Source organism: Aspergillus piperis (genome assembly GCF_003184755.1).
Source record: "Aspergillus piperis CBS 112811 unplaced genomic scaffold BO85scaffold_11, whole genome shotgun sequence".
NCBI classification, from domain to species: Eukaryota; Fungi; Ascomycota; class Eurotiomycetes; order Eurotiales; family Aspergillaceae; genus Aspergillus; species Aspergillus piperis.
The window spans coordinates 745,779-772,071 of NW_020291601.1; the positions used below are offsets into that span (position 1 = coordinate 745,779).

Consider the following 26,293-nt stretch of genomic DNA (forward strand, 5'->3'; position numbering starts at 1 on the left):
TTCATAGGCTTATATGGATGGTGGGATAGAATGTATGGATAGAATGGAAACTAATTCCGCCCACGCACACACACACACAAACATAAACACGATAATCCACTTCTTTCCACCAGATGCTGTTGTCTAGAATATTTCTAGAAAACCATGACACCTTCTAGTATCTATATTATACTTACCTAAGTGATTCTCTCTTTAGAGAATTTCCACACCTACAAAAAGTAGATAGATAGATACTAGAGAGATAGTTGCATTCCGACCTGTGTGGAAAATGGATTGTTTTGTTGGATGCACTGCAGATCTTATTACGTATCAAACCCCCGGTCAATCCAAGTCTGAACTTTGGTAGGCGATCGGGATTCGTTCGATCTTTGGATGGGGACGGGAATGGATCTTCTATTCTTTCTCCCGGGTTGATTTCTCTCTCTCTCTAAACTATGTATAGAAGGTGGGCTTTATTACTGGGGAGGAGAAGGAGGTTCGATTATTGGTTGATGGGGGATGGATGCAGATGCAGAATTCATGTACCTACTTCCTTAGTCACTACTACTAGGTTCAAGCAGGCCCTAAATTTTGTCCTCTCTTCTCTATCCACTACCTACTTATAAGATACTTTTTTGGTGGTTGGAGTGTTTCTCTACTATGATTCAACATCGGGATAGTGTACTCACACATATGTTGGGAAATAAAACGGTAGATATCACTACTATGTATAGCCATATCAGAGTCGTTCAATAACTAATATTAATCAATAACTCACTATGTAATGTGAGGGATAAATCCAGCCCCAGTGGAGCCCCAAAGCAGAAGAAAAAAAAACAAAAAGCGCTGCACAGAAAGGGAAAAAAAGCCCTGCCGTCAGGACCCGAACGAGACCCCCCGTAACATACACTACTATACTAGTAGTACATCGCTGATACCGAGTGTATCAATCGAATTGTCTGGAAAGTAATTCCCTCCAGAACTCATACATACCCTGTATAGTAAGCACAAGAGGTAAAATCATAAGAAATCAAGCACACGACCAACATCCCCATCTGATCCACTCTGTGAGGATTAACTCTCATCTGCTACTATTCCGGTCAACAGATTGCCCTGCTGGAACGTCATCTGGGGACAATCAAATGGCCAGCCCTCGACGTCATGAGCCCATCACGTGACCCCACCGTCATCCCGGCTGGCGGTTCCGTAACCGCCAGCTCGTCCTTTCGAATCTCACCTGCTCGTTCGTCCTCCTCTTCTCCCTCTGCCGCGCCCTGATAACGACCGAATCCGACTTTCGCTGTCCCTTCCTCAAGAGTTTACGAAGCCAGATCTTTCATTCTTCTCTTAGTATAGCTTCTGCTATCTTCATTTTCCCTCCAAAATGGCCTCTTTCCAGGATCGTGCTCAGCACGCCATTGCCCAGCTCGACAAGGAGGTAAGTCGTGTGTGCGTTTTCTGGTTTTGTGTCCTATTCCTCCCTGTCCACCCCCCCAATCGGTCTGCAAAGAGGTTCCTTCCTGTCGGCATTGTATCAGCTTTTTCTCTTCCTATCTTACAATGTTTACTTGTCGCGGAATGGAATCTTCGCGCAGCTGGGGGGATGGGGATGAAGTCGTGTTGTTGTTCTCCGATTTCTGCCTACTTCCCATATTTCTCAGCCGCCGCCAGTTTCGAAGCTATAACTAACCATCTCCTCTCCACACTTTAGCTCTCCAAGTACCCTGTCCTCAACAACTTGGAGCGTCAGACCTCCGTCCCCAAGGTCTACGTGATCCTTGGCCTCGTCGGCATCTACTTCTTCCTGGTCTTCTTCAACATCGCCGGTGAATTCCTCGTCAACCTCGCTGGTTTCCTCATCCCTGGATACTACTCCCTGAACGCTCTGTTCACCGCCGGAAAGGCCGACGACACGCAGGTATGCTCTATCTTTTTATCCCCTACTAAATTTTTTGAAGATACAAATTGTGCTTATGATCGTGTTTCTGCGTTTAGTGGTTGACGGTATGTTACTCGTGATCCCTCCGTTATCTCGACATAACTCGGGTGTTTCATACGCCTAGGTTATCTTTCTGCACGTGACAAGGTGCATTCGTCAGCTAGCGGTTATACTGATTGGCATGTGATTCTTCTAGTACTGGGTTGTTTACGCTTTCTTCACCGTCATTGAGAGCGCCATCTCTGCTCCTTACTGGTTCCGTAAGTAGTCGCAATGGTTGATGTGATTTGTGGCAGTGGAACGTTCGTGAACTGATCGCGACTCTTTCAATACAGCCTTCTACTACATCTTCAAGTTCGCCCTTGTCCTCTGGATGTCTCTCCCCCAGACCAAGTAAGCTATCCACCACCCGCAATTATGCACTCACCGAGAACAACCCGACTGACCCTCTTCTCCAGCGGTGCTCAAATTGTCTTCCACTCCTTCATCCAGCCCGTGCTCGGCCGCTTCTTCCAGGGCGGTTCCACCTCGGCCAACCTCCGCGCTCAGGCCGAGGCTGCCGCCAAGGACCAGTAAATAGCTAAACCGTGAAGTCCGGGGTGAATCTGTGGGTTTGATCTCGATCAATTCCCAGAGTCAGTCGACTGTGTCTCGGTTTATGTTTTTTTGGGGGAAATTTTGCAAAACAAAGGCAATACGAAAGACTTCCTTCCGGGATAATCTCGCAATGCCGATATGTTTGGAAAAATATTCGATGTAACTGGATGAAGCGGTGTGATTGATGGATGGATTGATTGATTGATTGATTGATTGATTGATACGATACGATACTTTGAGCCTTGTCAGGCGAGAATTGGGCTATCCTTGTGTCTGTGTGTGTGTGGTTGCTTTTTTCATGCTGTTCCTTTTTCATTGCCATGACTTGAATCTAAGTAGAATTGCGTGTTGAATCTTTTTGCGTTGATTGGTTGGTTTGGAAAGGGAGAGGACACCACCGTGCTCCTCTCCCACCCCCATAGCTGTGTGGTATTATTATCATTATAGCTATACTTTGATGCATTATGCCTCCGTTTCTTGGTAAAATTGAGCAATTGTCAATGACTTGATTTGACTTGACTTGACCCTCCTGGTTATCATTCATTCATTCAATCCTTTCCTTGTCTCTTCTCTTCTCTTCTCTTCTCTGTCGAAGTGAACCGGGAAATGTAAGTGATGGATATGAGGGGGTATAAGAAACATTTCATCCTCTGGATCGAAACCTGAAGGAGAGGGACGTCATGTCGAAAAGGACAAAGAAAGCGGGTAAAATACACTTGCAAAAGAATCAAAGCTGGTTGATGTGATTATAGACGCCACCGACGCCGGAATGGAAATCAATAGACCAGGGTGGTGGTGGTGGCGGCGGGCTACTCCTGGGCAAAGCACATAGGTAGCATTCCATACGAAACCCAAGATGTGCGCCCTGCCACGCCAGCCCTGCCCTGCGCATCGTTTTTCATGTATGTCATAGCAATATTCGCGTCCAGGTAACCGTAGCCTGGGCACATCTTTTGTGAGAGAGAGAGAGAGAGAGAGAGAGAGTGTGTGTGTGTGTGTGTGTGTGTGTGTGATTGGGAGGAAAGAAGTAGTAGAGGGGGGTAGGGGTAGGAGGGTTAGCCTGCATCAGTATAACCCGAAGCGATTCTGCCAACCATCCGATCTGGGGTTCAGAACCACGCGATAAGGAAACGGATTCGAATCACTCGTAGTAATCGGGGGAATGTGCTCCTTATCGCGGCTAACCACGGCTAGAATCTTCAGGACGGCTTTCTGTAGCATATTCTCCATGGCTTTGCGCACTTTGGCGCGTTCTAGACCCGGGAATCACATGTCAGTACAGGAGGGAGAGAGGTAATAGCTTGGCGGATGGGTGTTGAGTGTGGGGGTTTGGGTTGCGTCCATACCAGACTCTGTTCGAGGAGTGGCTATCGTCACATCCAAATTCCAAACTTCCCAGCATACTTCTTCCTCGCCCTTCCCTGATAGTCCGCCAAACCAGATTCCCGGTCGTCGGCGTCGCTTTTCGTAGAATTCCACGGCCATTCGGGCCCGGACACCCCCGCCACCGCCGCCATCGGGGGCGCTGGCTGCTGAGGAGTGCTGGCGGACGAGGGAACTCACGCGAGAGTCGATGAGGGTTTCGAGGTCTACGTCGTTGATAGCGGGGAGGGTGAAGTCGAGGACGTCGAAGGTGATGGGGCGGATGGAGGGGAAGTATCGGTGGAAGAAGATGGTGTTGAGGATACCTGGTTGTGGAGAGAGTATGTTAGTGTTTAGGCTGTGTAGTTGTACAGGGAAAGGTTCAGTGGGGAGAATAACTGATTCACCTTTTAACACGTCGCGGACGTTGGTTGTATCTGCGAAGATCTCCAGAAAGTACTCCGGGGGCGTTTTGCGGGGCTCCATCTCGACGGGGATAGCGACCGGTGCCACCCTGTGTATGTGTAGAGAAATTAAGTGAACTCAGCGATCGACAGGCAACAAATCACTGTCCAGTTAAGTGGGGAGCTGAGTTGCCCAGCGGGGAAGAGGTTCCGACGTGTTTAGTCGAAGGATGGAACAGATCAAGTCTGGGGTTGAAGGGGTGGGAACCGGTGATGACGATGACGCTGGCGTTCGGGGGAGGGGGACAGAGCGGGATTGATTGACTAGGACCGGTGTGGAGAGGTTGACATGGAGAACGGGTTATGGGGGAGGCATGATCTGCTGGGGATACAATCCATGTGTATTTTATGATTAGGAAGATGGAATGGGGGGGCTATATATGGAGGAGTAAGAGGGAGAAGATAAAGAAAGAAAGAGAGATAGAGGAGATGATGATGATGATGAAGGGAAGAATAATGGGGAGTCATGGCGTGTATGTAATGATGGGGTGCCCCTCGCCTGTGACGGTATGATGGCTGTTCTCCTTATCCCTTATCAGCCCTGATAGGGGGCATCCGCACCCGTATCGTCTGGTATTGGCGGTACCTGGCCAGCACTGGCCTGGCTGCCTAAGGTTGGTTCGCATTCAATGGTCGGACAGAATCAGGCCGAGATGCAAATGAAAAGAGCAGAAACACCGTGACTTATAACGATGATGCAAATAATTGCGGGGATGAAGTGGCACAAACTATTGCCATTTGGCCTTCCCCAACAACTAGCTCACACTCGTTCCTTTCTGGTTACGACTAATCTACAGACCACCATATATCCTCGCATCCGCCATAGCCTGACTGATCCGCTGGTGACGATCATACGTGTTGCTGGCTGCTCTTTAGCCGAGGCCGCTTCAGGGACCCTCGATCCCCGACCGTGCTTCCCGTCGCTCTCCCATCACTCACGCCGTCTCTTCGGCTTCCCTTGTGATTCCCAACCTCCATTATTCCTTTTCTTCCTTTTTATTTCACTTCATACGATGAACTGTATTGCTCCATATATTTGAGAAACTGTTCCCGATCCTCTTTGCTCCATAATGATCAGTGCCACTAAGCGCTGGTTCCGGCGCAATCGCAAGGGCCTTGCGATCGGAGCTGGCGTGATCGGAGCGGGCTATCTCGCAGGCCAGTACCTGCTGTCCAAGATCTCAGAGGCGCGCGAGCGCATGAGTAGTGACCGCATTGCTCGGGAGAAGTAAGTGATGAGCCTCCCTTACCTCCTCTTATCTCATCGATGTGACCTGCTCGCGTGCTCGAAAACGGTAACTGACGGCTATTGCCTCTTGTCCAGCTTGCGGCGACGCTTCGAACAAAACCAGACCGACTGTACCTATACAGTGCTGGCCCTACTACCGACGGCGGCGGAGGATATTCTCGAGGCACTTCCTGTGGAAGAACTGACCAAGGAGCTCCAGAAGAAGCGTGCAGAACGACTGGCTCGTCTTAACGCTGGCGAAGGAACAGGCTCGGATCTAAGCTCGGTGGGCCCCAGTATAACGGATGATGATCGGCGTAGCTTGTCTAGCTTCCAAAGCGATGGATTTGTCCGTACGAGTCAATTAGGGGAGTCGACCATCGAGGGGGGCGGCTCACCACGTCCGAAGCGAAACAAGACCCAGCTGTGGAACGAGGTCAAGATAACCTGTGAGTATCATCGTCGTTTCTTTACAGGAACCAAGGAGTCTAACAAACCATCATAGCTATCACTAGGTCGTTTACGCTCATCTATACCCTGACCTTGCTGACCATCTTCACTCGAATTCAACTTAACCTGCTCGGCCGACGCAACTACCTCTCCAGCGTAATCTCCATGGCCACACCCCCTGCGGATGGTTCAACTATTCGACTTGAGGACCACGATGATGACGACCTCACGCAAACACTTGGACATGACTTTGAGACGAATCGGAGATACCTTGCCTTCAGTTGGTGGCTGCTTCACCGAGGCTGGAAGCAGTTGATGGATGAGGTGCAGGCCGCCGTGACGGAGGTGTTTGGACCTTTGAATCCCCGGGAGGACATCTCGCTGAGCAAGCTGTCGGAATTGATCCTGCAAGTCCGTGGGAAGATAGAGGGCAAGACCGAGGAGGACCGGAAGTACGTTTTCTATGAGCAAGTCTCACTGGCCGGATGCTGACCCGTTATTCTTTCAACAGACATCGGAAGTGGTTATCTTATGTGCTCCCCTCGCGAGAAGAGGAGGACTATCTGTTGCAGGAGTCCGGGGTTCTTGGAGTAACGGAACCCGCGACACCTCAGACAACAGCGTCGCTGCGCCATCTCCTGGACGAGACGGCCGATCTGATCGACTCTCCGACTTTCATTCGTGTTATGTTACTCCTCAACAACGAATGCTTTCAAACTCTAATTGACCAATGCAAGGCCGATGCGTTCAAATCATCCACGCAGGTGCCCACATCTGTTCCTCAGTCCTTCGACTCGGTCGCCACGGTCGTCCCCGCGGCTGACGGCTCCGACACGAAAACGAAGCTGGCAAATGTGCTGGCCGTTCTGGCTCGGCAAGCCCATGTGATTGGAAATGGAACAGCTCCCCCAAACCTGTATCTGACCTCCATTGAACAGGGGGTACGAGAGCTAGAGGCCTTTGCGGCTGTTATCTACAGCTCTAACTTTGACTCGAAGCTGCTCGGGACCGATTCAAGGACGCAGCCATCGGGAGTAGAGGCGGGCTTTGATGTTCCTACATCACCTGCCCTAGAGATGATTGAGAAGGAGGATGTCAACGAAGAAGGACCCACCCCAGGAGCATCCGTCGTAGCAGTGGACGATGACTCGGCATTCGAGAAGGCGTGGGGAAAGGCTGTGGATGATCAACCGTCGAGCAATTGACCGTGTGGCCGTGTGCGGGCTTTTTAGAGAAGTTGTGGGGAATTTCGGGAATATCTGTGGCATCAAGGGTCCTTAAATCTATCCGGCGTCTCATCTCGGCGCGGACTGGGAGAGAGATGGTACGATTGTATGATAGCTCGTGGTGGCGAGTATTTATTATTCATGACAAGCTAGCTTATATGGGTTATGGGTGTTCTAGAACCATTACCGGAAGGATGGGCATATTGCTAGATTGCAAGTTGAAAGTATCATCGTACGCGTGATCTCAATGATCCTCAGGATGTTGGGGGGACGTGGGACGAACGAAGGGCAGCACGTGGCCGGCCAGTGCCACGCATGGACCCAAATGATCAGACATGACACTCTTGTCCCGAGCAGCTTCGGAGACTTCTATTTGCGCACTTATGCAGGTTGTGCGACTGGATACGGCATCTGTGCCACCCGGTCCAGAACTCGCTCTCTCATTGGACCTACATTGTGCATTTAGCTTTATGTTGCAATCTATGAATTTTGTAGTGGCCTGAAAGCAGGAAATTTCGACAGTGTGTAGATACTTTGTTGTCGTTGCGATGTCTATAACTCTCCATTCTATGATGCCTGAAGCTTAGGGTACGAACTGCTCGAGAACTGCCGATTGTGGGGTAGATAAGCTTAGCGAAGGAAGGGATCTGCGGGGAAAAAAAGGTGGGTTTGGCACGGCTACTATCTACTACTACTAATCTTCAACTGGAGTCCACTTGAGTTAGTTGGCCATGACTGGACTATTGCCGTAAAAATACATACTCTCTACTACTGCTTACTCTCTACTCCTTCTAGACTAGGTCTGTAATTCCGGGACAGGGAATGTGCAGACTGGATGGAGCTTACAGCCGGCATATTCTCCTCCATTCCTCCTAAACTTTCTCCCCCTCGGCATGTTACATCCGCCCAGACTGGTATCATCTTTGGTTCCAACCCAGATAAAGCCATCATCATGGCCTCAGACTATACAGATAGGACAGCCGGATGAAACCTTCGAGTGGCATAGTCGGGAGGCACCATGGATCGGACAATCATGCTAAGCAATGCCCAGCCTGTCAGGCTATCTGACCTGCGGATTAGGCCGAAATGGGTAGAATGTATCCGACCCGTCTCATTCCCTCGCTAATGTAAGGCCTCCCGAGTCAATGAGTTAATTGGTCCTCCTCCACTGCCGTGTTCATCACATCGGCCTGTATAGGCGATTGGCTAGCTTGGATGGTTCGTCAGCCGCCATCAAAGCAGTCCGTATTCACTATCAATCTTGTCTGGCACCCCTGCTTGCCCCTCTTGTGCGCTGTCTTTTCTTCTTCTTCCTGCTCCTTTCTGCGTGGCCAATTGTCGTGGTCCTCTCCTTGAAATTGTGTCTCTGCACCTTATCTTGTCTGTTTACGCGCTCTCCGTGACATACATCCCTTGCTTCTCGATTACTGTTATTGCATTTTATATCTGTCGAGAGTACACCCTTGTCAACTGGAGTAATTCGGTCACAAAATTTCTATCCATCGTGTCGCAATCTAGCGCAGAGACACAGAAGCATACAACAGTATCCATATTTCCGCCCACCAGTCACAATGGGGTCATCCGAAGGTACAGTTCATATGAATCGAGGTCTCACGAAGACAATAGTAACCTTCAGGCTGCGTAAACAGAGTCAATAGATCGCTCTCCTCAGCCCGAACCCGGATTGAAACCCGAGGGCCACATTGAAGCGCTCACATCAGATCTTCCTCCTCTCACCACAACCACGGAGCGCAGGCTCATGGCCAAGATTGACTGGCACATCGTCCCGTGTCTCTGCGTCCTGTATCTGCTTGCTTTCCTGGATCGGTATGTGCCTCCTGCTGCCTCGGTAATGGGATATAATGTTCATAACGGTTTGTGCCTGGTATAGTGTCAACATCAGCAATGCGGCCGTACTCGGGCTCGAAACGGACCTCAACATCGCTACGGGAACGAAGTACAATACCGCGCTCACTATATTCTTTGTGCCCTACGTTATATTCGAAATACCATCCAATATCTTGCTGAAGAAGTTGAAACCTCATGTATGGTGTACGCATCCAATGTCCATGGGCACCGTTATACACCCCTTGATGGGTTGCTGATGATAACAGTGTCTTTTTGTATGTTCGGGTTCGGCCTTGTCATGATATGTCAGGGTTTAGTCTCGAACTGGGGTGGACTGATGACGACACGCTGGTTCCTGGGTATGAAGGCAATCGAATTTTCCGACACATAGCTAATATTGACACAGGAATGTTTGAAACTGGCATGTTCCCTGGATGTAGGTGGTCTTTTTCCCAGCTCTAGGGAACTTTCGCTAACAGAGTGCCTCCAAGGCTTCTATCTTTTGGGCATGTGGTATAAGCGCAGTGAGGCACAGAAGCGCTTTAGTTTCTTCTTCAGCTCGACCACGCTAGCGGGCGCCTTCGGCGGTCTGCTTGCCAGCGGTCTAGGGAAGATGGCCGGACTCCGAGGCTACGGGGGCTGGCGGTGGGTTTTCATCATCGAGGGAGTTATCACCTGCGTGGTTGCCATTGTCTGGTTCTTTATAATCCCGGGGTTCCCAGAGGATGTCAAGTGGCTTAATGAGGAAGAGCGAACGTACATCCGGGCTAAGCTGGCCCGTGATGCAGGGAAAGCTGGGCATAATGCTCGTATGGGTTGGCGCGATGTGTTGGCTGTGTTCAAGGACTGTAAGTACATGCGAAGACCAGAGGGTGCCACCACATTCCTGCATATGCTGACTGGAATATAGACAAGATCTTCCTTGGCGGGTTTATGTACTTTGGGCAGGTTGTCACAGCATATGGTAAGCTTGGTTTCCATCTTAACCCATGAGTATTCGGGAAGTAGTATATGTTAACAAGCTCAGGATATGCTTTCTTCGCCCCGACTATTATCAAGACCTATGGCTACGGAAGTATGTATATGTCACCACCGAATGCGCTGTATACTGAGCTTTTGTACCAGCCATCCAAACCCAACTGTACTCGATTCCACCATGGGCAGCCGCGTTTGCATTCTCGATGATAATTGCAACGTTTTCGGATCTAACCAGACACCGGTTGGCTTTCACTTTGATTCCTACAGCAATTGCTATGGCTGGATTTGGAATACTATTGAATGTACACGGAGAGGCTCATCGACACGTCCAATACGGCGCGCTCTTCATGGTGACCTGTGGCTGCTATAGTGCAATGCCGGTTATTGTATGTTGGTTTGCTATGAATCTAGGGGGTCATCGCAGGCGCAGCGTGGGCACGGCATGGCAGGTTGGGTTCGGGAACAGTAAGTGACGTCGACACAAAAGTATAAATAGATGACGCTGCTGACATGGGTTATCTACCAGCGGGAGGTATCATCTCCACATATGCATTCCTAGCCAAAGATGCGCCTGAGTATCGGAATGGTTATATTATCAGTCTGTCGTTCATCTGCTTCTCCGCGGCCTGCTGCATTGGATACTTTGTGGCTCTCTGGGCGGAGAACAAGCGACGAGACCGGGTCATGGCCAACGGCGCCCCCGCGGAGCTGCGAGAAGATGAAGAAGAGGTCCAGGGAGATCTGGCGGTGACCTACCGCTACGGCTATTAAGAAATTTTTCCAATGCAGCTTGAGGATCCTATCTTTAATTCTGGCGGACATCTACATTCTACATAGAGCACGATGTTATTCATAGTTATACCGTAGTAGATAGGGCTAGCTAGGGCTGTCCTTGATAAGACACACGAACAGGTGAAACGAGATTATGGAATCTAAATGCCATTGAACGCATCATAACAACCGAATCTTTTTTCCTCAATGGTAATGAGTTCCCACCGCATGCCACGGTACTGAAGGTACACGCACCGAGAGGGTTGATGTCACGGGCAAGGCCCAAAGCGGTAATGCCTGTCTCGGTAAAGCAGTGGATGACAATCAGCGAGCCAATCAGCGCCAGCGCAACACTAGCGAGCCCTTAGCGGCATTGCATGCTGAGTCAGCCACGGCGCACACAAGAAGCTCAACCGCGGCCGCTCTCCATCATTCTTGCAACCATCTCTTCATCCTCGCAGAAGTGTGAGTACCCCCTCCCAGCCTGCACTGTTTGCAGCGCTTTGTCGTCCAGCTGGGCCAACAGTGACTGACTGACTGGTATCAGTTTCGAATTCTCTTCGAAGATGAGAGCCAAGTGGAGAAAGAAGCGCGTCCGTCGCCTCAAGCGCAAGAGAAGAAAGATGAGAGCTAGATCGTGAGTGCTATCCAAAGCCATCAGCAAATCAGATCAACCGGCAATCAACTAACTAATTCCGCAGCAAATAAATTACTCGCCCACTCCATCTCAGCTCTTCATGTGAACGCTCAGTTTGAACGCTAAACATGACAATTGCGACGACGTCACGATGATGATTCCAGTTATGATCGTTACGTGGTTCGGTATCTCAATCGAGGCCTGTCTGGTCTGCCACAACATTCTCGGTGCAATCGACTTCGGAGCCCGCCGTTCATCTACACATCCAATCCCTCGGGCTCGTTATAACGTTTTCGATCTTCTCTTGATTTCCTTTTGATCCAGACAGTGGGGGTGCGAGTGCCGCATCTTTTCCTTCGGAGGTACGAATGTGTTTGGTGGGGTTGGAAGGCATGGTGGAAGAGTCGAATGGTCTTTCTGTATTCCTGTACTATCTTACTCTTTGCCATTGCCGATGAGCTTTGCGTGGGGACTGGTCAATTTCTCGTGTCCTGGGTTCTATTGGGGAAATCCGGTGGAATTCCGGGCCATGGAGAGGTCATGAGAATTTATTCCAAATACCAAAAAGTTTACGACGCACATGATGTTCCTTGTAAATCATAAAAACCACTGTAGCATGATCTTGTAGAAAAATAAAATCGTGATATCCAACTTATCAATCGGACTATAATGATAGGGCCATATTGAACTAAGAAGATTGTGTGCGCATGAAGGCTACCTGCCCGCCTGGAGTCTTCTCCGCCTTCCGCTCACAGCCCGCCTGACCGCCTTCAACTTTTTTTCGTGGAATTTTCCCTCCACCTGCCCGATAATCTCCCTACCAGTCAATTCTCTCTCCGCGGCGTCGCATTTTCCTTCAATTCCTTATCCAGACATAATGCCGTCCGATAAGGTCGAAAAGAAGCGCAAGCGCGCCTCCGATCGCCATGAAAGGCCTAGCAAGAAGCCCGCGCTCGAGCTGCAAGATCTGCCTCCGCTCGCCTCCAGCGTCGTGGAGGATGATAGCGAACTAGCTCCGGTGATCAGTATGCTGCACCTTCTTTACACATTGCCTTTCTGCCCTCATGGTACGGTCATATGGTATGGGAATAATCTAATGTAATGCACTTCAGTCACTACTCCCGGTCTCAACGCTCCGCGCAATCTCCGCCTCAACCCATACCTCAAGACCCGCAGCAAAACCTCCTCCTCATCGTCACGGAACAAGGGCATCGTCTCGTCCGAATTGCTGCTTCAGTCCTCCGAGCACCCCAAGCTGGACTTTGTGGGTCGCGAGGCCGAGGAGGATGCCGACTCCCAGCTCAAGCACTACGTCGCGGTCGTGGACCCGGAGAACAAAACCTGGCAGTTCATTGAAGTGCGGAAGATGACTCTGCGTGGCGCCGTTCGCAAGATGAGAGCGATTGACGAAGAGTCAGAGGAGGAGAGTGAAGAGGAAGAAATGGTTCGCTCAATCCTGTCCTCCATGATCTTCACCGGACATTGGCTGACCCTCCAACCCCCACTAGAAAACCATGCGCGCTCAAAGAACAGAACTCACCAACACCTTCGGTACCAAACAATCTCGCAAGGCCGCTCAATCGCTTGCCGAAAACGCTCAGCTCTCCAACGTGCCCTCGGGCGCTGCCTCCGCCGCCGAAACTGCCATCCTGGGCGCCATGCCCGCCGACGCAGCCACAGATATCGCCTCCAAGACCGCCGCCCTGCAAGCGCAGGTTCAAGCCGCGAAGCCTCTGCCCCAGGCCAACCTGGACGCTGCACACCCGTCGGAAGTCTACCCGCTTGATGTCCTCGTCCCCAACGGCCTGGCCACCCTGCGCCAACTCCCCAACGTCAAAGAATGGCAAGACAGCGTTAACTCCGGCGCCGCCGTCAACACCACCTCGCGGTACGTCTCCCGCCGCGTCGAAGCCGTCGCCCTCTCCGGCAACACCACCCACCTCCAGATCCTCCGCTTCATTCTCCTCCTCCTGGAATTTGCCCGCGGTCTCCGTCCCGGCCGCGACAAGTCCGCCGGCCCCGGCAGCAAGCGTCTTCCTCCCCGCGAAGACCTCCGCCGCATCCTCTCCGGTGGAACAATCAGCGAGAACTCCGCCAGCGGCGACCAGATCGCGGACCCGGTCATCGACGCCGTGCGCCGCAAATTCGCGCCCCAGGGTGCCTCCCTCTCCAAGAACGACATCACCTTCCTCCACACTACCATCTGCGCTCTCTCGCTGCACATCCCGCCCCAACCTTCCAAGGACGGTGGTAACAGCTCCGCCGGCGGAAACGCCCCCAACGAGCTGGCTACCGATCCCTCGGATCTCCGTGATGATCTGCGCCTCGATAACGTGGCGATCACGCAGTATTTCCGCGAGTTGGGTTGCCGCGTCGACAAGCCCCGCGAGTCGGAGTTTGCTAAATGGGGTATTAAGGGTGGTAAGGCCGAGGCTGCGGCTAGACGGGTTGCTAGGTTGAAGATTCCCGTTGAGTTCCCGAAGGTTAGTCGTGGTGGTGGACGGAGGTAGTGGACTTGATGGGGGAAAAGGTTTGTTTGGGTGTGATTGATTGATTGTAAGTTAGCATTATTTCTCTGTATGTATGGATGGATTGGCAAAAGAACGTCGATTTTCTACTTTCTTCAGCTGAACCACTTTGATGTGTTCAAGAACTTGCTGTAGTTCAATGTAGTTTAATGTAGTCCACTCGTAGATCATGCATGATTTCACCTCGTTGTCTCCTAGTAGACATTACTAGTACTAACCTACTCGGCGTACATCTGGTGTCCTGGAAATCAATCGTGCAGTATTAAATAAATTTACCAGAGTTCCGACATGACATATTATGGTAGGAGGTATATAAAAAGCTGAGTACAAGACATGATATCTATCACCCTTCATTTCTCAATCACTAAGTGAATATACTTAGCAAAAGATTCAGGACAACCCAATTGAAACAATTACATTCTAGTAAACGCCATACTACCAGCGAGGTCTATGTTAACTTCTGACTGTATTCATAAGTATGCGTAAATACGTCACATCATCTACACTACGAAGTTACTCAATATTCACCACCATTATGTGTCCAAAACCCAGGCAGGCACTTCTCATTAAGTTCTTTCTTTCTTTCTTTTCCCTTCATACAATACTCACATACCCACTTCTACTAATTAATCCATGACATACTACTACAACTAGTAATAAGTAGTAGTAGTAGTAGTAGTAGTAGTAGTAGTAGTAGTAGTAGTAATTAATAATAAAACCAATGATACTACTATTAAAAGGTCATCTACCCAATAACCCAACCTCTCCTTCACTAAATATCAACTATTCAGTAATATTCAAGTAAAAAACCTGTTAATAAACAAGTCATGTGGTACGTATACTATACGTCTGCTGAAGTGGATATGATATCATCGAGTATGGATGATGATGATGACATGAACGCCAACCCATATTAAGTCATTTGGGGGTAGCTTCATTCGAATCTCCATCTTCCCATGAAGCTGGTCGGTCAGTTGTAGGGAGGGCTTTTACAGGAACTCCATTATGATATGATCATTCTTCAAGCTGGCCAAATTCCACCACAAGGTATATACTATTTGTATGGGGAGACTGTATGCAGCAATAAATAATAGTCCTTAATGAGTAAACCAAAACCAAAGATATGCATATTTTCTTATAATATTGGCCATCAGTAAGGCTTTTACAGGAAGCTCTATACTACCATTGAAGCTGGCCAAGTCTTGGAAGTTACATTGTTTACAGGAAGACAGTATGATATCGAGGGCCGTGCTGGTTAGTAAATAGTAGGTACAGTGACGGCTCTGACATGGAACAAGCTCTTTCACTTCACCTTCGGTATAGTTGTCTACAATGGGAGAAGGCATAATACATACTACACTACGATATACTAGGAAGATTATTGCAGCGTAATGAGGAATAGACATGATCATTCGATCTAGAACCCAAAATCATCGGTAACGACAGGCCGGTTCCATGTGTCTTTATCCACCTTCATATTTCATATTATAGTAGGCAAATGTCCAGAGTCTGGTCATATGATCATGCTGGGGTTTAATCCGCCAGCAGAGGGAGAATAGTAGTAATAACGATCAACTGTGCTGGATGTGGTAACATCCAGACCACCACCTTAATAGCCTAAACCGGATAGGCTTAAGCGGCAGCCACTCCCACGGGGATCGAGGCAGCGGTGGCAGCGGCAGGGCGCACCGGAGTGGCGGTCTGCATGCGGGAAGCGGCCTGGGACAGCGCCTCGGCAGCGGCAGTCTGGAACTCCCGCGTCACGGCAGCTTCGACGGTCTCACTAGGCTGCAGGCCCAGCTGCGCGTCTTCCCAGATGGGCTGGTTGGCGGCCTCCGCACCCTCGACGCCCACGCCGACGAAGCCACCCTGGGCCTCCCAGTCACTGGCGCGCTTGATGCCCAGGTCGTTCCAGACGGTCTGCAGAGCCTGCACCAGATGGTCCCGGTGCTCCTTGACGTGGCCGGGGGTGGGGGTGATGCGGAGACGCTCCTCGCCGCGAGGCACGGTGGGGTAGTTGATGGCCTGCACGTAGATGCCGTGCTCCTCGAGCAGCTTGTCCGAGGCCTGCTTGGCCACCTCGGCATCACCAACGAGGAGAGGGATGATGTGGGATGGGTTGGGAATCACCGGGATGTCCAGCTCCTTGAGTGATTCCTTGACGGCGCGGGTGTGCAACTGCTGCAGGACGCGGTCGCGCTGGTGCTGCGCCTGGTATTTAATGGCGGTGTCCGCTCCAGCCATGGTAGCCGGGGGCAGAGAGGTTGTGAAGATGAAGCCGGGGGCGAGAGAGCGGATGGTGTCCACCATGGCCGCTGATCCGGCAATGTAGCCACCAACGCAACCATACGCCTTGCCGAGGGTACCGGTGATGATGTCGATACGGTCCATGACGGTTCCCTTGGTATCACGAGGGTTGGCCGTATCCTGAGAAGCGTAGATGTCGTAGTCGAGGTGCTCAGCCACACCCGCACCGTGAGGTCCGTACATACCCACGGCATGAACTTCGTCAAGGAAGGTGATGGCACCGTACTTGTCGGCCAGATCACAGATCTGTTCGATCGGGGCAATGGAACCGCACATACTGTAGACGGATTCGAAAGCGATAATCTTGGGGACGTTCAAAGGAAGAGATGCAAGTTTGGTTTCCAGATCGACCAGGTCGTTGTGCTTGAAAACCATCTTCTTGGCTCCAGAGTGACGGATACCCTGGATCATGGAGGCGTGGTTGAGGCTGTCGGACAAAATGACACAGTCGGGCATCTTACTGCCCAGAGTCGCCAGAGTCGCATCGTTGGCCACAAAGCAGGAGCTGAAGACCAGCGCAGCCTCTTTGTTGTGAAGCTTGGCCAAAGTGCCTTCGAGAGCGACGGCATGCTGGTTGTGACCGGAGATGTTGCGAGTACCTCCGGCACCAGCTCCATAGTTGTCCAGGGTCTGGTGCATAGATTTCAGCACCTCGGGGTTACGACCCATACCGAGGTAATCGTTGGAGCACCACACGGTCACCCTCTCTTCAGGAGAAGCGGTGTGGGCACGGGGGAACTCCTTGGCCAGGCGATTGATGTTGTTGAAGTAGCGGTACGATTTGTCCTTGTGTTTCTTCTCAAGCTCGCCCTGATAGAAGGCATTGTAGTTGAAGGGCGTGGCGTTGGGGGCATGGGGACGAGGGCCGGGCACGGTAGCGGCGGACGGTTCGAACTGCTGCTTGGTGACGCCGGAAAGACCGGGGTGAGCTAAGACAATGCCGTTAGCATATATGTTGGTGTTGAGGCTGTAGGGAAGGAATAATGGAAAAATACTAACCTCTCTGTGACTCCTTGTAGACATTCGGGGTCACATCAGCGCCATTGCCAGCGGTCGAATGCAACGCTCTCTTGCCGACAGTGGGCCGGAACTGCTTGGGGTTCAGGCCCGCCACACCGGCAGTATAAGAGGTGAACCGCTTGGTGTGAGCCAGGCGAGCACTCTGCACCGCCAGTGCCTTGCTCATCACGGGGCAGCGACGAGCCAGGACCTGGAGATTGGACATGGTGCCTCCGCCAGGGCTGATGCTGGGGCGGGTCGCGGTAGACAGTGAGCGCAAAGTGGTCGGGGAGGTGCGCTTGAGGAACGGGCACATGGCCCGGGACTGCTGGAGAAGCGACTCCATGGAGACTCGAATGAGCGGGCAGACAATTCGAGATGGAGAGTGCAAGCCGAAGGGATGAGATAGCCCCTAATTGACGATCAGGGAGCAGTGGATGTGGAGGAATGGGGAGAAGAAGAAGTGGGTAGTGAAGAGGAGAAGAAGGGGAAAAGGAAGAAGAATAAGACAGGATATCTGGAACTTTCAAGATTTGGGAGGGGAAAAATTACTGGCCTCCCGATTACGGGATTCCATGACCGGTAATGAATGTAATTTTAGGTATGACTCGCCGAGGCTGACGATCGAGACGCCGCTGATTGGCTGCTCGGCAGGCCGGCATGGGAGACAGCTTGCTGAGTAAGACGAACGGGCCACTCACGGCGCACATCAGGCCACCCGGTCTTTGCTCGGCAGGGAAGTTGGTGAAACCCTGGGATCGGACAGGTAATCGGTGTGTTACTCCTTGAAGTATACATCTGTCTCTTACTGCATTGTCTTCTGCATTATTTACTGCATGTTAGGATGCGGAGATGCTCGTTGGCGTATGCCATCCGATGAATCGGGCAATGTACTCTGTACAGGGAATACTACTACATAATACGTCTTGGGGACGATCGTTACAGCGCACGGGGGCAAAAAGTGCGGAGAAGACCGATCTACTACTGCAGTCACCGGGATTACTCATCCCCTCAAGGCCCAGAACCACATGCCATCAATAATCAAACCCCGAGCGAAAGAAGGAACTTGCAGAAATAAGATGAAGTGAAAATGTGTCCTAGTTCCAAATCCAATCACATGTAGAACAATACAAACATACCACATCCATCCGTCTATCCGTCGTCTGTTTCCCTCCTCGCCGCTGCTTTTTGGATGCCTCATAATGACTAAGCTCATGTCCATCCGTCTCATACATTACCGCAATAGTCTGCTCATCACCACACTGCCGCCCTAACCTAATGTCTCGTGTATCAAAATGCTCCTTGTTAATACATGACCTCGGATAACATAGCCCGAAGCCGAGGAAAGAAGTGAAATGAAGAAAAGGTGTTCGAATCGCAAAATAAATAAAAGGAAAATGGTAAGGATGGAAGAACCTTTAGAAACTTGGGCATAAACAGGAAAGATAAGAGGGAATGATATCCAAACGCCGCCATTCCGTCAAATCGTATGGGTAAAACGAGAGAATGAAAGTGCGAATGTCTGATCGGATCAGCTGGGACCCAGGCCTCCATCGCCGTCAATAAGACGCAGTCGCTCCTTAGTTGTCTTGGCGCGCTTGGACGTTCCCTTGCCCGATCCGCGTCCACGTCCACGCTTGGGTGCTGGGGTGGACGAGGGCGTGCCCACGTTCTCTGCGGTCGACACAGGGGTTGCTGCCCCGGATGGTTTGGCACTGGCATCGTCAAAGTTACCCTCGCCTAGGAAAGTTAGAATTCATCTCAGAGCTATACGTAAAGTGCGTAGGGATAGGCATACCTTCGTGGTACATATCATCCAGCGTAATGTCCTTCTTTCTCTTCTGAGCTGCCTTCTTTCCGCCTTTGCCCGCACCGAACACTTCGCCGCGGTCCAGAGCCTCCTTCTCCTTCTGCTCAATAAGCTCGGCTTGCTCATCGTCGGCCAGCCACATGGCAATGTCTTTCGTGCGGCTTTCCCGGTTGCGCGTGTTGAAGTCAACTCCTCCAGCCGCACCACCTGTGATGACAACCCGCTGGACCTCTTCCTTCTGCAGGGCACGCTTACGAATCCGCTCTTCGATGGTACCCCGGGTAATCAGTCGATACACCGTAACCTGCCGTGTCTGACCAAGACGGTGGGCACGGTCCATGGCCTGAGAGTCAATAGTCGGGTTCCAATCCGAATCGTAAAAGATGACGGTATCGGCCGCAGTCAAGTTGATACCCAGACCACCAGCACGAGTGGACAGCAGGAAGACGAAAATTTCAGGGCGTTGTTGGAAGTCAGCCACGGTGTCGCGGCGATCCTCCAATTTGGTGCTTCCATCCAAGCGGCAGTACTTGTAATTGCGGTAAGTCAAGTACTCCTCCATCAGGTCGATCATGCGGGTCATTTGGAAGTACAGCAGTACACGGTGACCGCCTGCCTTGAGCTCTCGAAGCAATTCATCCAGCTTAGCCAATTTACCAGAATCGGTGACAAACCGGCGCATGGATGGCACTTCAATGTGCGTGTAACGGCCCTTGACGGAAATCGGCGCCGGAAGCATGGGGGCAAGCGAGTACGGGGTTGGGTCCACCTTCTTTTCGATAATCTGTTCATCGACCTGTCTTGAAGGCGGGCTATACAGTGCGTGTCGAACGGTGACATTAAAGAGAGTGTCCTTTGCCTCGATCGAGGGGACATGGCTCGAGGAAACCACAGAGATCGGAGGTGCCGATGCGGCGGGACTGACGCAGGGTTCAATGACGTTAAGGCCTTCCCGCTCGTACGTAGATTGCGAGACGGTCATCAAGTCCCGCATTATTCCCTCTGCGGCAACTTCATTGACGGCGTGCTTATCATTGCGATCGACGATGTTGAACAGTGTATGCGGAAGGGCGGACTCTGCCAGCTCCTTGTCGTCATCATAGGCAACGTTAAGCCGGGATAACCTGTTAACCTGACCCCGGCGGCGGACTGCTCGCTCGAAGACTCCGAGGTGCGATTGCTCGTACGCTTCACCAAGTGATGTATCGACAAAACGCAGGAAAGAGAACGCTCCGTCGTCCTGAATGCTTTGCTTCATATTCTCCGGGGTGAAGATATTCATCAAGTGGTTCAGGTATCGTCCGCGGAACCCGGCGTGAGGATTCTCAGCGCCCGCAATGTCGACACGGCCGCCTGCACCGCAAAGAAGGCGTGGCATGGGGTATTCAATCAGATTGCGGGTTGAGTACCTGACATCGACGTTGCTGCCTTCCCGAACAAACGACGCCGTCTCGGCAAAGTAGGCGGTAGAGAAGGGAGACTTTGTTTCGGCACGCTCGAACAGGTCAGGGTGGTTACAGACCTTACGGAACTGCATGACCAAATTCATCAGGGTCGTACTATCGGCCTCGTCGCCGACGGCAGCCTTTTCGATAAGATCCATGATGCTGACGCGGTTCCGTAGATTGGTATAATAGGCCCGCTGGCGATAGGTAAGATCACAGAAAATGTCCTTTTCGACCTTATCTCCAAGCTCCTGCTGGACGTGCTTCTTCACACGACGCAGCATGAAAGGTTTCAAGATCATGTGTAGACGCCTCAGCTGATCCTCGTTGAGTTTCGTGTTACTCTGAGCATGAGATTCAATATCCTTAGAGAACCATTCGCTGAACTCGTCATGAGAATCAAACAATGTCGGCATGATAAAGTGAAGAAGGGCCCACAGCTCCTGCATATTGTTCTGAATCGGTGTACCGGTAAGAAGGAGACGGTTACGGCAGTGGAATCCAAGCAAGTTCTTCCATCGTGAACTCTGCGAGGACTTGATGGCCTGAGCTTCGTCCAGAATCATGTACTGCCATTTCACCTTCTGGAAGTACTGAGCATCAAGCACGACGAGCTGATACGACGTCACCAGCACGTGGAACTCCGATTCCTTGGTGTAGGTGATATGCTTGCGGTCCCAGAACTTGCGGAGAATCTTACGATCCTTGGCAGAACCCCAGTAGGGAAGCACCTTGATATCCGGCACAAACTTGGTGATTTCCTGCTGCCAGTTGTGTAGGGTTGAAGCGGGCGCAATAACCAAAAACGGACCCCAGATGTTGTGTACCTCGGCGAGATAAGCCATGACGGAGATGGATTGGATGGTCTTTCCCAGACCCATCTCGTCGGCTAGGATACCGTTGATGCCTTGCTCGTACAAGTTGACCAGCCAGTTCAGACCCTTCAGTTGGTACTCCTTGAGCTTAGCGGTAAGCATGTTGGGCTGCGAGATCTCGATATCTCCCAAACTTGTAGGGTTTTGGAAGTTTAGTTCGCCCTCATCCAAGGCATCCATCTGGTCCTGATTAGAGTTGAAGGCGCGTGCTCGATCCTGCGCTTCCTGAACAGCATTCTGGGCGTTAGCCATGGCGGCCTGCCGCAAGGCGGTCTCGTCTTCGGCATCAAAGTCAAGATCCTCAAAGTTCGTAACTTTAGTGCCTGCATCAGCAACACTGGAGGGCATGTCGATAGTATGACCCTGACCCTTGCCGGGCTGGACGGTCTCACCCGTCGTTTCCACGGCTGTGTCCCCGGCAGCATCTTCTGCGCCCTTGATTTTTCGGCCAATGAAGTGAGAATACAGTTCTGTTTGGGAGATGAGGAAGTTAAGCTTGCGCCTTTGACGGTTGGCTTCGCGTTCAGCTTCCGCCTTCTTAGCAGACTCAATCTCTTGCTTCTCCGCAAGACGGCGAAGATCACGCTCCTCTCGTTCGTTACGCTTCCAAAAGGACATCATCTCACGCATGGTGCGCTTGGCGCGGGCTTGAGTATCCTTCATACTCTTGTTTGTGCGTTCCTGCCACTTGCGGGACTGCTTGCTAGCCAGCTGAGCTGTCTTCCGTAGATTCTCCTGACGCGTGCTGAGGGACAAGGCCTTGATGCGGTAGACCTTGGGAATGTCTTTCCGAGCAATGTCACGCCAGATCTGCTCATAAATCTGGTTATAGCCTTTAGTCTCGTAGGCGGACAAGGGCGTTGGTGTGGGCTCCTTGGAGCGGCCACCTTTAACCTCCTTCTTGAGAGACTCCTTTCGGGGGTCCTCCTTAGGTGCGATAGGCAGAGGTTCGTCATTCTCCATAGCGGCATAAGCAGCCTCTGCAGCGTCCTTTTCGGCCTGCTTTTGCTCTTTCGACTTCTTTGGCCGGGTGACCGGTCCACCGCGACCGGACTTGCGTCTCGACGGCGAGCCCCGGCCAATGTGGAAGGAGCTGGTAGTGCCGCCTTCGAGATTGGGGGCCAATGGAGTGACCTCGCTGATCTCCTCTGGGGCAGTAATCCCCTCGAGAGCTCTCTTGGTGGTCTTGATCTTCCTTTGCGCCCGTTCAGCTTCACGAAGGAACTTGGCCTTCTCCGCAGAGTCCTGAGCTTCGTGCGCCTTGGCCTCTGCTTCCTTCTTCTTTTGCATCTCCATGCGCACCGTGTTCTCACGACGCCGCTTGCGTTGCATGTCCTTCTTGCGCTCCTTTTCATCCTGAATTTCTTTCGCCTGGACTTCAGCAACGACGGATGCCTCGTTTGCATATCGGAATCGGTCCATGCCGGCAGTCGCTTGTTTCTCGAGGGACTTGCTGAGTTTGACAAGGAAGTCATTTCGGCGGCGCTAGAAGCCGTGTCAGTATAAATCCAGAAGATTTTCCATATGATAGAAGTCATTGCGTTACCTTGCGTCTCAGGATCTCGGCCTGTTCAGTAGCAAAGGCACGTTTCTTGCCCTTGGCGCGATATTCCTCCCGGAACCGGTCGTAACCAGGGGCTTCCACATCGCTCTTGTCCGCTTCGGCCATATCAGCCAACGCCTTGTTGAGGGCTTCTGTCTCCCGTTCAGACATCACTGGCCGAGATCCGGCACCACGAGGCTGAGCGAGCGTTTTTGAAGACTCAGAGACGCCGTTGGCCACGTTGGAGGCCCGTGAGTCGGCTGTCTTTTGCTCAGATTCCGGTGGATTGCGACGGCGTTTCTCCGTGGTGGGCTTCTTCTCCAGTCTCGGTAGAGAGGCGGTGAGAGGCGGTGCCCGGTCTTTGGACTTTTGTGAAGGAGCAGCCGAAGCTACGGGCGGAGGACTGAGACTGGGTTGGGCTGTTGCTGCGGGCGCTAGGGGAGTTGGGGTAGCCTCGGCAGAAGATTGTCTCGGGGGAGGAGCGCGCTCCTCAGTCGGTCCGGAGAGAATGCTGGCAAAAGACATGGGATCTGCTGCCCTCGTCGGTTTCTAGACGTAGCAGAGCATCACAGCGTCAGTCAATGTGTAGGGAAATGTGGCCATGACTAACAAGGGGATAAAACATACCACGTCCTTGGGGGGTGAAGACGCTCGTGGCTCGCGCACCACAGAGGAGGATGGATAACCCATAACACCGTGAGTGCCCATGGAAAACTGGGAATCTGTCTCCTTCTTGGGTGAGGTTTGGGGATGACTATCGGGCCGACCAGCGGGATGGGCGTGGGACGGTGTTGAGTGACCGTAGGGAGATGCGCCGTTGCCTGACAAGACGGAGCCAGGATAGGGCCGCGGAAGAGCAAACTGTGGGTTTCCAGCCGAAGAATGTGCCTGGTATTGCGACGGCGGTTCCGAGGGATGAGATGACGGCGGCGCGGCGCCGTTCAATGGCGGCAGAGTGCCTGGCAACGGGGAAGGCGCATGGGAAAAGTGAGGGCTCCTGGACGAGAAGGCAGGAGGCGTCTGGGGTGGATGTTGCTGGTATTGCTCATTGTTGGCGTAGTAAGGGCGGCTTTTAGTCGGGGGGGAATAAACCGGATAGCGAGACTGCTGCGTGGGAGATTGAGGATTATAAGGCGGAGCCCCCGTCATGGTGGCCGCGTGTGCCGGGGAACGCGGCGGCGAGTGTTAGAAGATGGTGCCAGCAACAGGGACCGCGAAGGCGATGGGGGGTGGTTGGAGGAGGAAGGGGAGAAAACGTGTTCGGGGCGAACAAGGACCGTTATGAAGAACGAGGGCAGGCCATGCGCGAAGGGGGTTTCGAGAGGATTTATCTCAGGAAGATCTCGATGGGGGGCGATCACGCGTCGGGTTGGTTGCCGCAGCTGGTCCCAGCTATCTGCGGAAGGAATTAATTCTGAGAGGCCTAAATGGGGAGAAGTGGAGAAGGAAGGCTGGAGGTTATTGGGAGAAAGGATGGCGATGATATGAAGGCAGGAGATGATGGGGGGAAGATGGAAGAAAAAGACAGGGAAGGATGAGGTGGAAAAGGGAGGATCGCCTCACCGGATTGACAGGAATCTTCGGAGGGCTCCAAAGTGCTTGTGGTGAGCGAGCCAACAAACCCTCCACGGGTCAACCGTTCCGGACAGGATGCGACAAGAAACACAGGCCCAGCCAAGCCGTGAATGGGCTACCCGATCGGGGAATGGTCCTGGGCCGGCTGAGAACACTACTTGAGAAACCCCAGTAATGTTCGCAACGGGGACTCTCAAGATGAATTGATGGAGAATTGGGATTGGGATCGAGATTGAAATGGGGGAGGGTGTGAGGTGGATGTGGATGTGGATGTAAATGTGAAAGATGGAGGAGGTGAGCAGCAGGTAAGGGGAAAGAAGAGTGGAGGGTGATGATCTCAGTTCAATTCAGGTCTGGTGTTGTAGTGTAGTGTGGTGTAGTGTAGTGTATCGTACCTCAGTTTGAGATACCTTTCCTTCCTTAGCTAGACGTGGTGGTGGTGAATGGGGTCGTGCTCCGGGGAGGAGATGGCAGAATACATAGATGATGATGAGAAAGATGGAAGTTCGAGATGAAGATTAATCTCACTAGGGATTGGGATTGGGATGGATGGATGGATGATGAAGAGGATGATGGCGATGGTTCCAGTATTTTTGATTTTTATTGCGCTGCTGCTTCCCTTTTCCCCCCTTTGGGCCAAGTTTCTCCCTCATTTTCCCTCATCTTGTCTCGTTCCTTCTTTCGTTTCTTTCTGCTTTCCCCATCCAATCCCGCACCTGTCTGTATGTATTGGTATTACCGTGACTAAGTGTTACTGACCACTAGCCGTTGCCCAGATCACCACAGCTGGAGTTCGCAGCAGCTGGATGCCTTCTTCCAGCCTTCTCCTAGCCTTCTCCTGTCTAAAACATGGAATTTGCCCGAATTTGGTGTTAATTTATACAAGGCAGACAATCATCTATACAACGGCTATTTCATACTTTTCTTCATCAACTTATTTCTCAGAGAAAAAAAGTATAACACTACCTCTATCTCCATCGATCGCTCCTGCATCTGGACCGGGGAGGCTCCGTTCCATGACCGAACTGTTTAGTTCGATACAGGTAATGACCGTCTCCAGACATCATCGCCTTTCGATCGGGAACGGAGAGAGCGACTGACTGTGACTGACGGACTCCTCGGGTTTTTATGGAGATTACCGCCAACTCTGTCCCCCGGTTCTCCCATCATCCATCACGCTCTCCCAAATCTCACAAAACAGGACACTTCATCGTACACCTGATCATGAGGGGGGTGGATAGTCGCGTGTGCTGCTGCCCCTCCAGGGGATTTTGACACGATTTGAAGCGCCTGCATCGGCTTACATTGTCCGGCATACATGGACTAGGTAGACCCTACAGCCGTAGATAAGTCGAGTAACTACGCCGGCGTCTTGCCATGTCCAGGATCCATCCATATTATTGTGTTCCCGGCATCTCGCGACTTCGGTTCAAGACTACATCATCAATTACTAACAAGCACGCTTGGAGACCGCAATCTTGACCATCTCAGCATTTCTGTCAGAACATTGAAGTTCAATAGCTATCTCTCTTACCTCCGTGTTTCTAATTTCTCTAGAATGCCGATAGCTTCAAGTGGGCGGTTGAACATGGAGCGTGGCAATTACCTAATCCCGGGGGTAATGAGGAGCTACCCCCATGTATCTTGCCGGAGCTACCGCCACCAAAGTCTAGTGCCACGCACAATGATATCCAATGACAACCCCAAGAGTAGACGTTCTCGGGTTGGACTG

General features: G+C 51.7%; 7 protein-coding genes across 7 annotated transcripts; 4 read left to right on the top strand and 3 right to left on the bottom strand.

The window, feature by feature from the left end:
- Positions 1 to 1,363: 1,363 nt before the first annotated feature.
- On the top strand, positions 1,364 to 2,494 carry yop1 (putative membrane biogenesis protein (Yop1); the record flags this gene model as incomplete). The annotated part of the gene is made up of 6 exons (XM_025656112.1): positions 1,364 to 1,417; positions 1,691 to 1,897; positions 1,975 to 1,983; positions 2,115 to 2,178; positions 2,254 to 2,311; positions 2,377 to 2,494. The coding sequence occupies 6 exons, from the start codon at positions 1,364 to 1,366 to the stop codon at positions 2,492 to 2,494; spliced, it is 510 nt and encodes a 169-aa protein (XP_025514778.1).
- A 1,015-nt stretch (positions 2,495 to 3,509) lies between these two features.
- Positions 3,510 to 4,363, bottom strand: BO85DRAFT_399253 (autophagy-related protein 101; the record flags this gene model as incomplete). Its single annotated transcript, XM_025657089.1, has 3 exons — positions 3,510 to 3,768; positions 3,862 to 4,203; positions 4,285 to 4,363. 3 exons carry the CDS (start codon positions 4,361 to 4,363, stop codon positions 3,581 to 3,583), a joined length of 609 nt encoding a protein of 202 aa, XP_025514779.1. The 3' UTR covers positions 3,510 to 3,580.
- Positions 4,364 to 5,411: 1,048 nt separating this feature from the next.
- BO85DRAFT_460215 (MFS transporter) lies at positions 5,412 to 10,842 on the top strand (the record flags this gene model as incomplete). The annotated part of the gene is made up of 12 exons (XM_025661704.1): positions 5,412 to 5,569; positions 5,666 to 6,018; positions 6,075 to 6,475; positions 6,592 to 6,960; positions 8,942 to 9,072; positions 9,137 to 9,297; positions 9,360 to 9,452; positions 9,500 to 9,529; positions 9,585 to 9,945; positions 10,004 to 10,041; positions 10,219 to 10,536; positions 10,598 to 10,842. 12 exons carry the CDS (start codon positions 5,412 to 5,414, stop codon positions 10,840 to 10,842), a joined length of 2,658 nt encoding a protein of 885 aa, XP_025514780.1.
- Positions 10,843 to 11,429: 587 nt separating this feature from the next.
- Positions 11,430 to 12,160, top strand: BO85DRAFT_42890 (uncharacterized protein). Its single transcript, XM_025658229.1, has 3 exons — positions 11,430 to 11,479; positions 11,544 to 11,741; positions 11,825 to 12,160. The coding sequence occupies exons 2-3, from the start codon at positions 11,631 to 11,633 to the stop codon at positions 12,080 to 12,082; spliced, it is 369 nt and encodes a 122-aa protein (XP_025514781.1). The 5' UTR covers positions 11,430 to 11,479; positions 11,544 to 11,630; the 3' UTR covers positions 12,083 to 12,160.
- Positions 12,161 to 12,292: 132 nt separating this feature from the next.
- BO85DRAFT_422889 (DNA-directed RNA polymerase I subunit RPA49) lies at positions 12,293 to 14,109 on the top strand. The gene is made up of 3 exons (XM_025657993.1): positions 12,293 to 12,504; positions 12,592 to 12,923; positions 12,988 to 14,109. The coding sequence occupies exons 1-3, from the start codon at positions 12,357 to 12,359 to the stop codon at positions 13,987 to 13,989; spliced, it is 1,482 nt and encodes a 493-aa protein (XP_025514782.1). The 5' UTR covers positions 12,293 to 12,356; the 3' UTR covers positions 13,990 to 14,109.
- A 1,280-nt stretch (positions 14,110 to 15,389) lies between these two features.
- Positions 15,390 to 17,819, bottom strand: hemA (5-aminolevulinic acid synthase HemA). Its single transcript, XM_025657994.1, has 2 exons — positions 17,314 to 17,819; positions 15,390 to 17,243 (listed from the first exon to the last, which is right to left on the bottom strand). Exons 1-2 carry the CDS (start codon positions 17,657 to 17,659, stop codon positions 15,640 to 15,642), a joined length of 1,950 nt encoding a protein of 649 aa, XP_025514783.1. The 5' UTR covers positions 17,660 to 17,819; the 3' UTR covers positions 15,390 to 15,639.
- Positions 17,820 to 18,694: 875 nt separating this feature from the next.
- ino80 (chromatin-remodeling ATPase INO80) lies at positions 18,695 to 24,327 on the bottom strand. The gene is made up of 4 exons (XM_025658247.1): positions 23,614 to 24,327; positions 22,990 to 23,535; positions 19,112 to 22,928; positions 18,695 to 19,053 (listed from the first exon to the last, which is right to left on the bottom strand). Exons 1-4 carry the CDS (start codon positions 24,133 to 24,135, stop codon positions 18,845 to 18,847), a joined length of 5,094 nt encoding a protein of 1,697 aa, XP_025514784.1. The 5' UTR covers positions 24,136 to 24,327; the 3' UTR covers positions 18,695 to 18,844.
- Positions 24,328 to 26,293: the final 1,966 nt, after the last annotated feature.

Bases quoted from the DNA above. Each gene is read 5' to 3' on its own strand.
- BO85DRAFT_42890 (XM_025658229.1), top strand. From the start codon at position 11,631: ATGATGATTCCAGTTATGATCGTTACGTGGTTCGGTATCTCAATCGAG. The intron at 11,742-11,824 runs CATCCAATCCCT...GTGCGAGTGCCG, and splicing joins GAGCCCGCCGTTCATCTACA to CATCTTTTCCTTCGGAGGTA.
- BO85DRAFT_422889 (XM_025657993.1), top strand. From the start codon at position 12,357: ATGCCGTCCGATAAGGTCGAAAAGAAGCGCAAGCGCGCCTCCGATCGC. The intron at 12,505-12,591 runs GTATGCTGCACC...AATGCACTTCAG, and splicing joins CGAACTAGCTCCGGTGATCA to TCACTACTCCCGGTCTCAAC. The intron at 12,924-12,987 runs GTTCGCTCAATC...AACCCCCACTAG, and splicing joins AGAGTGAAGAGGAAGAAATG to AAAACCATGCGCGCTCAAAG.
- hemA (XM_025657994.1), bottom strand. From the start codon at position 17,659: ATGGAGTCGCTTCTCCAGCAGTCCCGGGCCATGTGCCCGTTCCTCAAG. The intron at 17,244-17,313 runs GTTAGTATTTTT...GCATTGTCTTAG, and splicing joins CTACAAGGAGTCACAGAGAG to CTCACCCCGGTCTTTCCGGC.
- ino80 (XM_025658247.1), bottom strand. From the start codon at position 24,135: ATGACGGGGGCTCCGCCTTATAATCCTCAATCTCCCACGCAGCAGTCT. The intron at 23,536-23,613 runs GTATGTTTTATC...TGCTACGTCTAG, and splicing joins CTTCACCCCCCAAGGACGTG to AAACCGACGAGGGCAGCAGA. The intron at 19,054-19,111 runs GTATGCCTATCC...TAACTTTCCTAG, and splicing joins GGATGATATGTACCACGAAG to GCGAGGGTAACTTTGACGAT.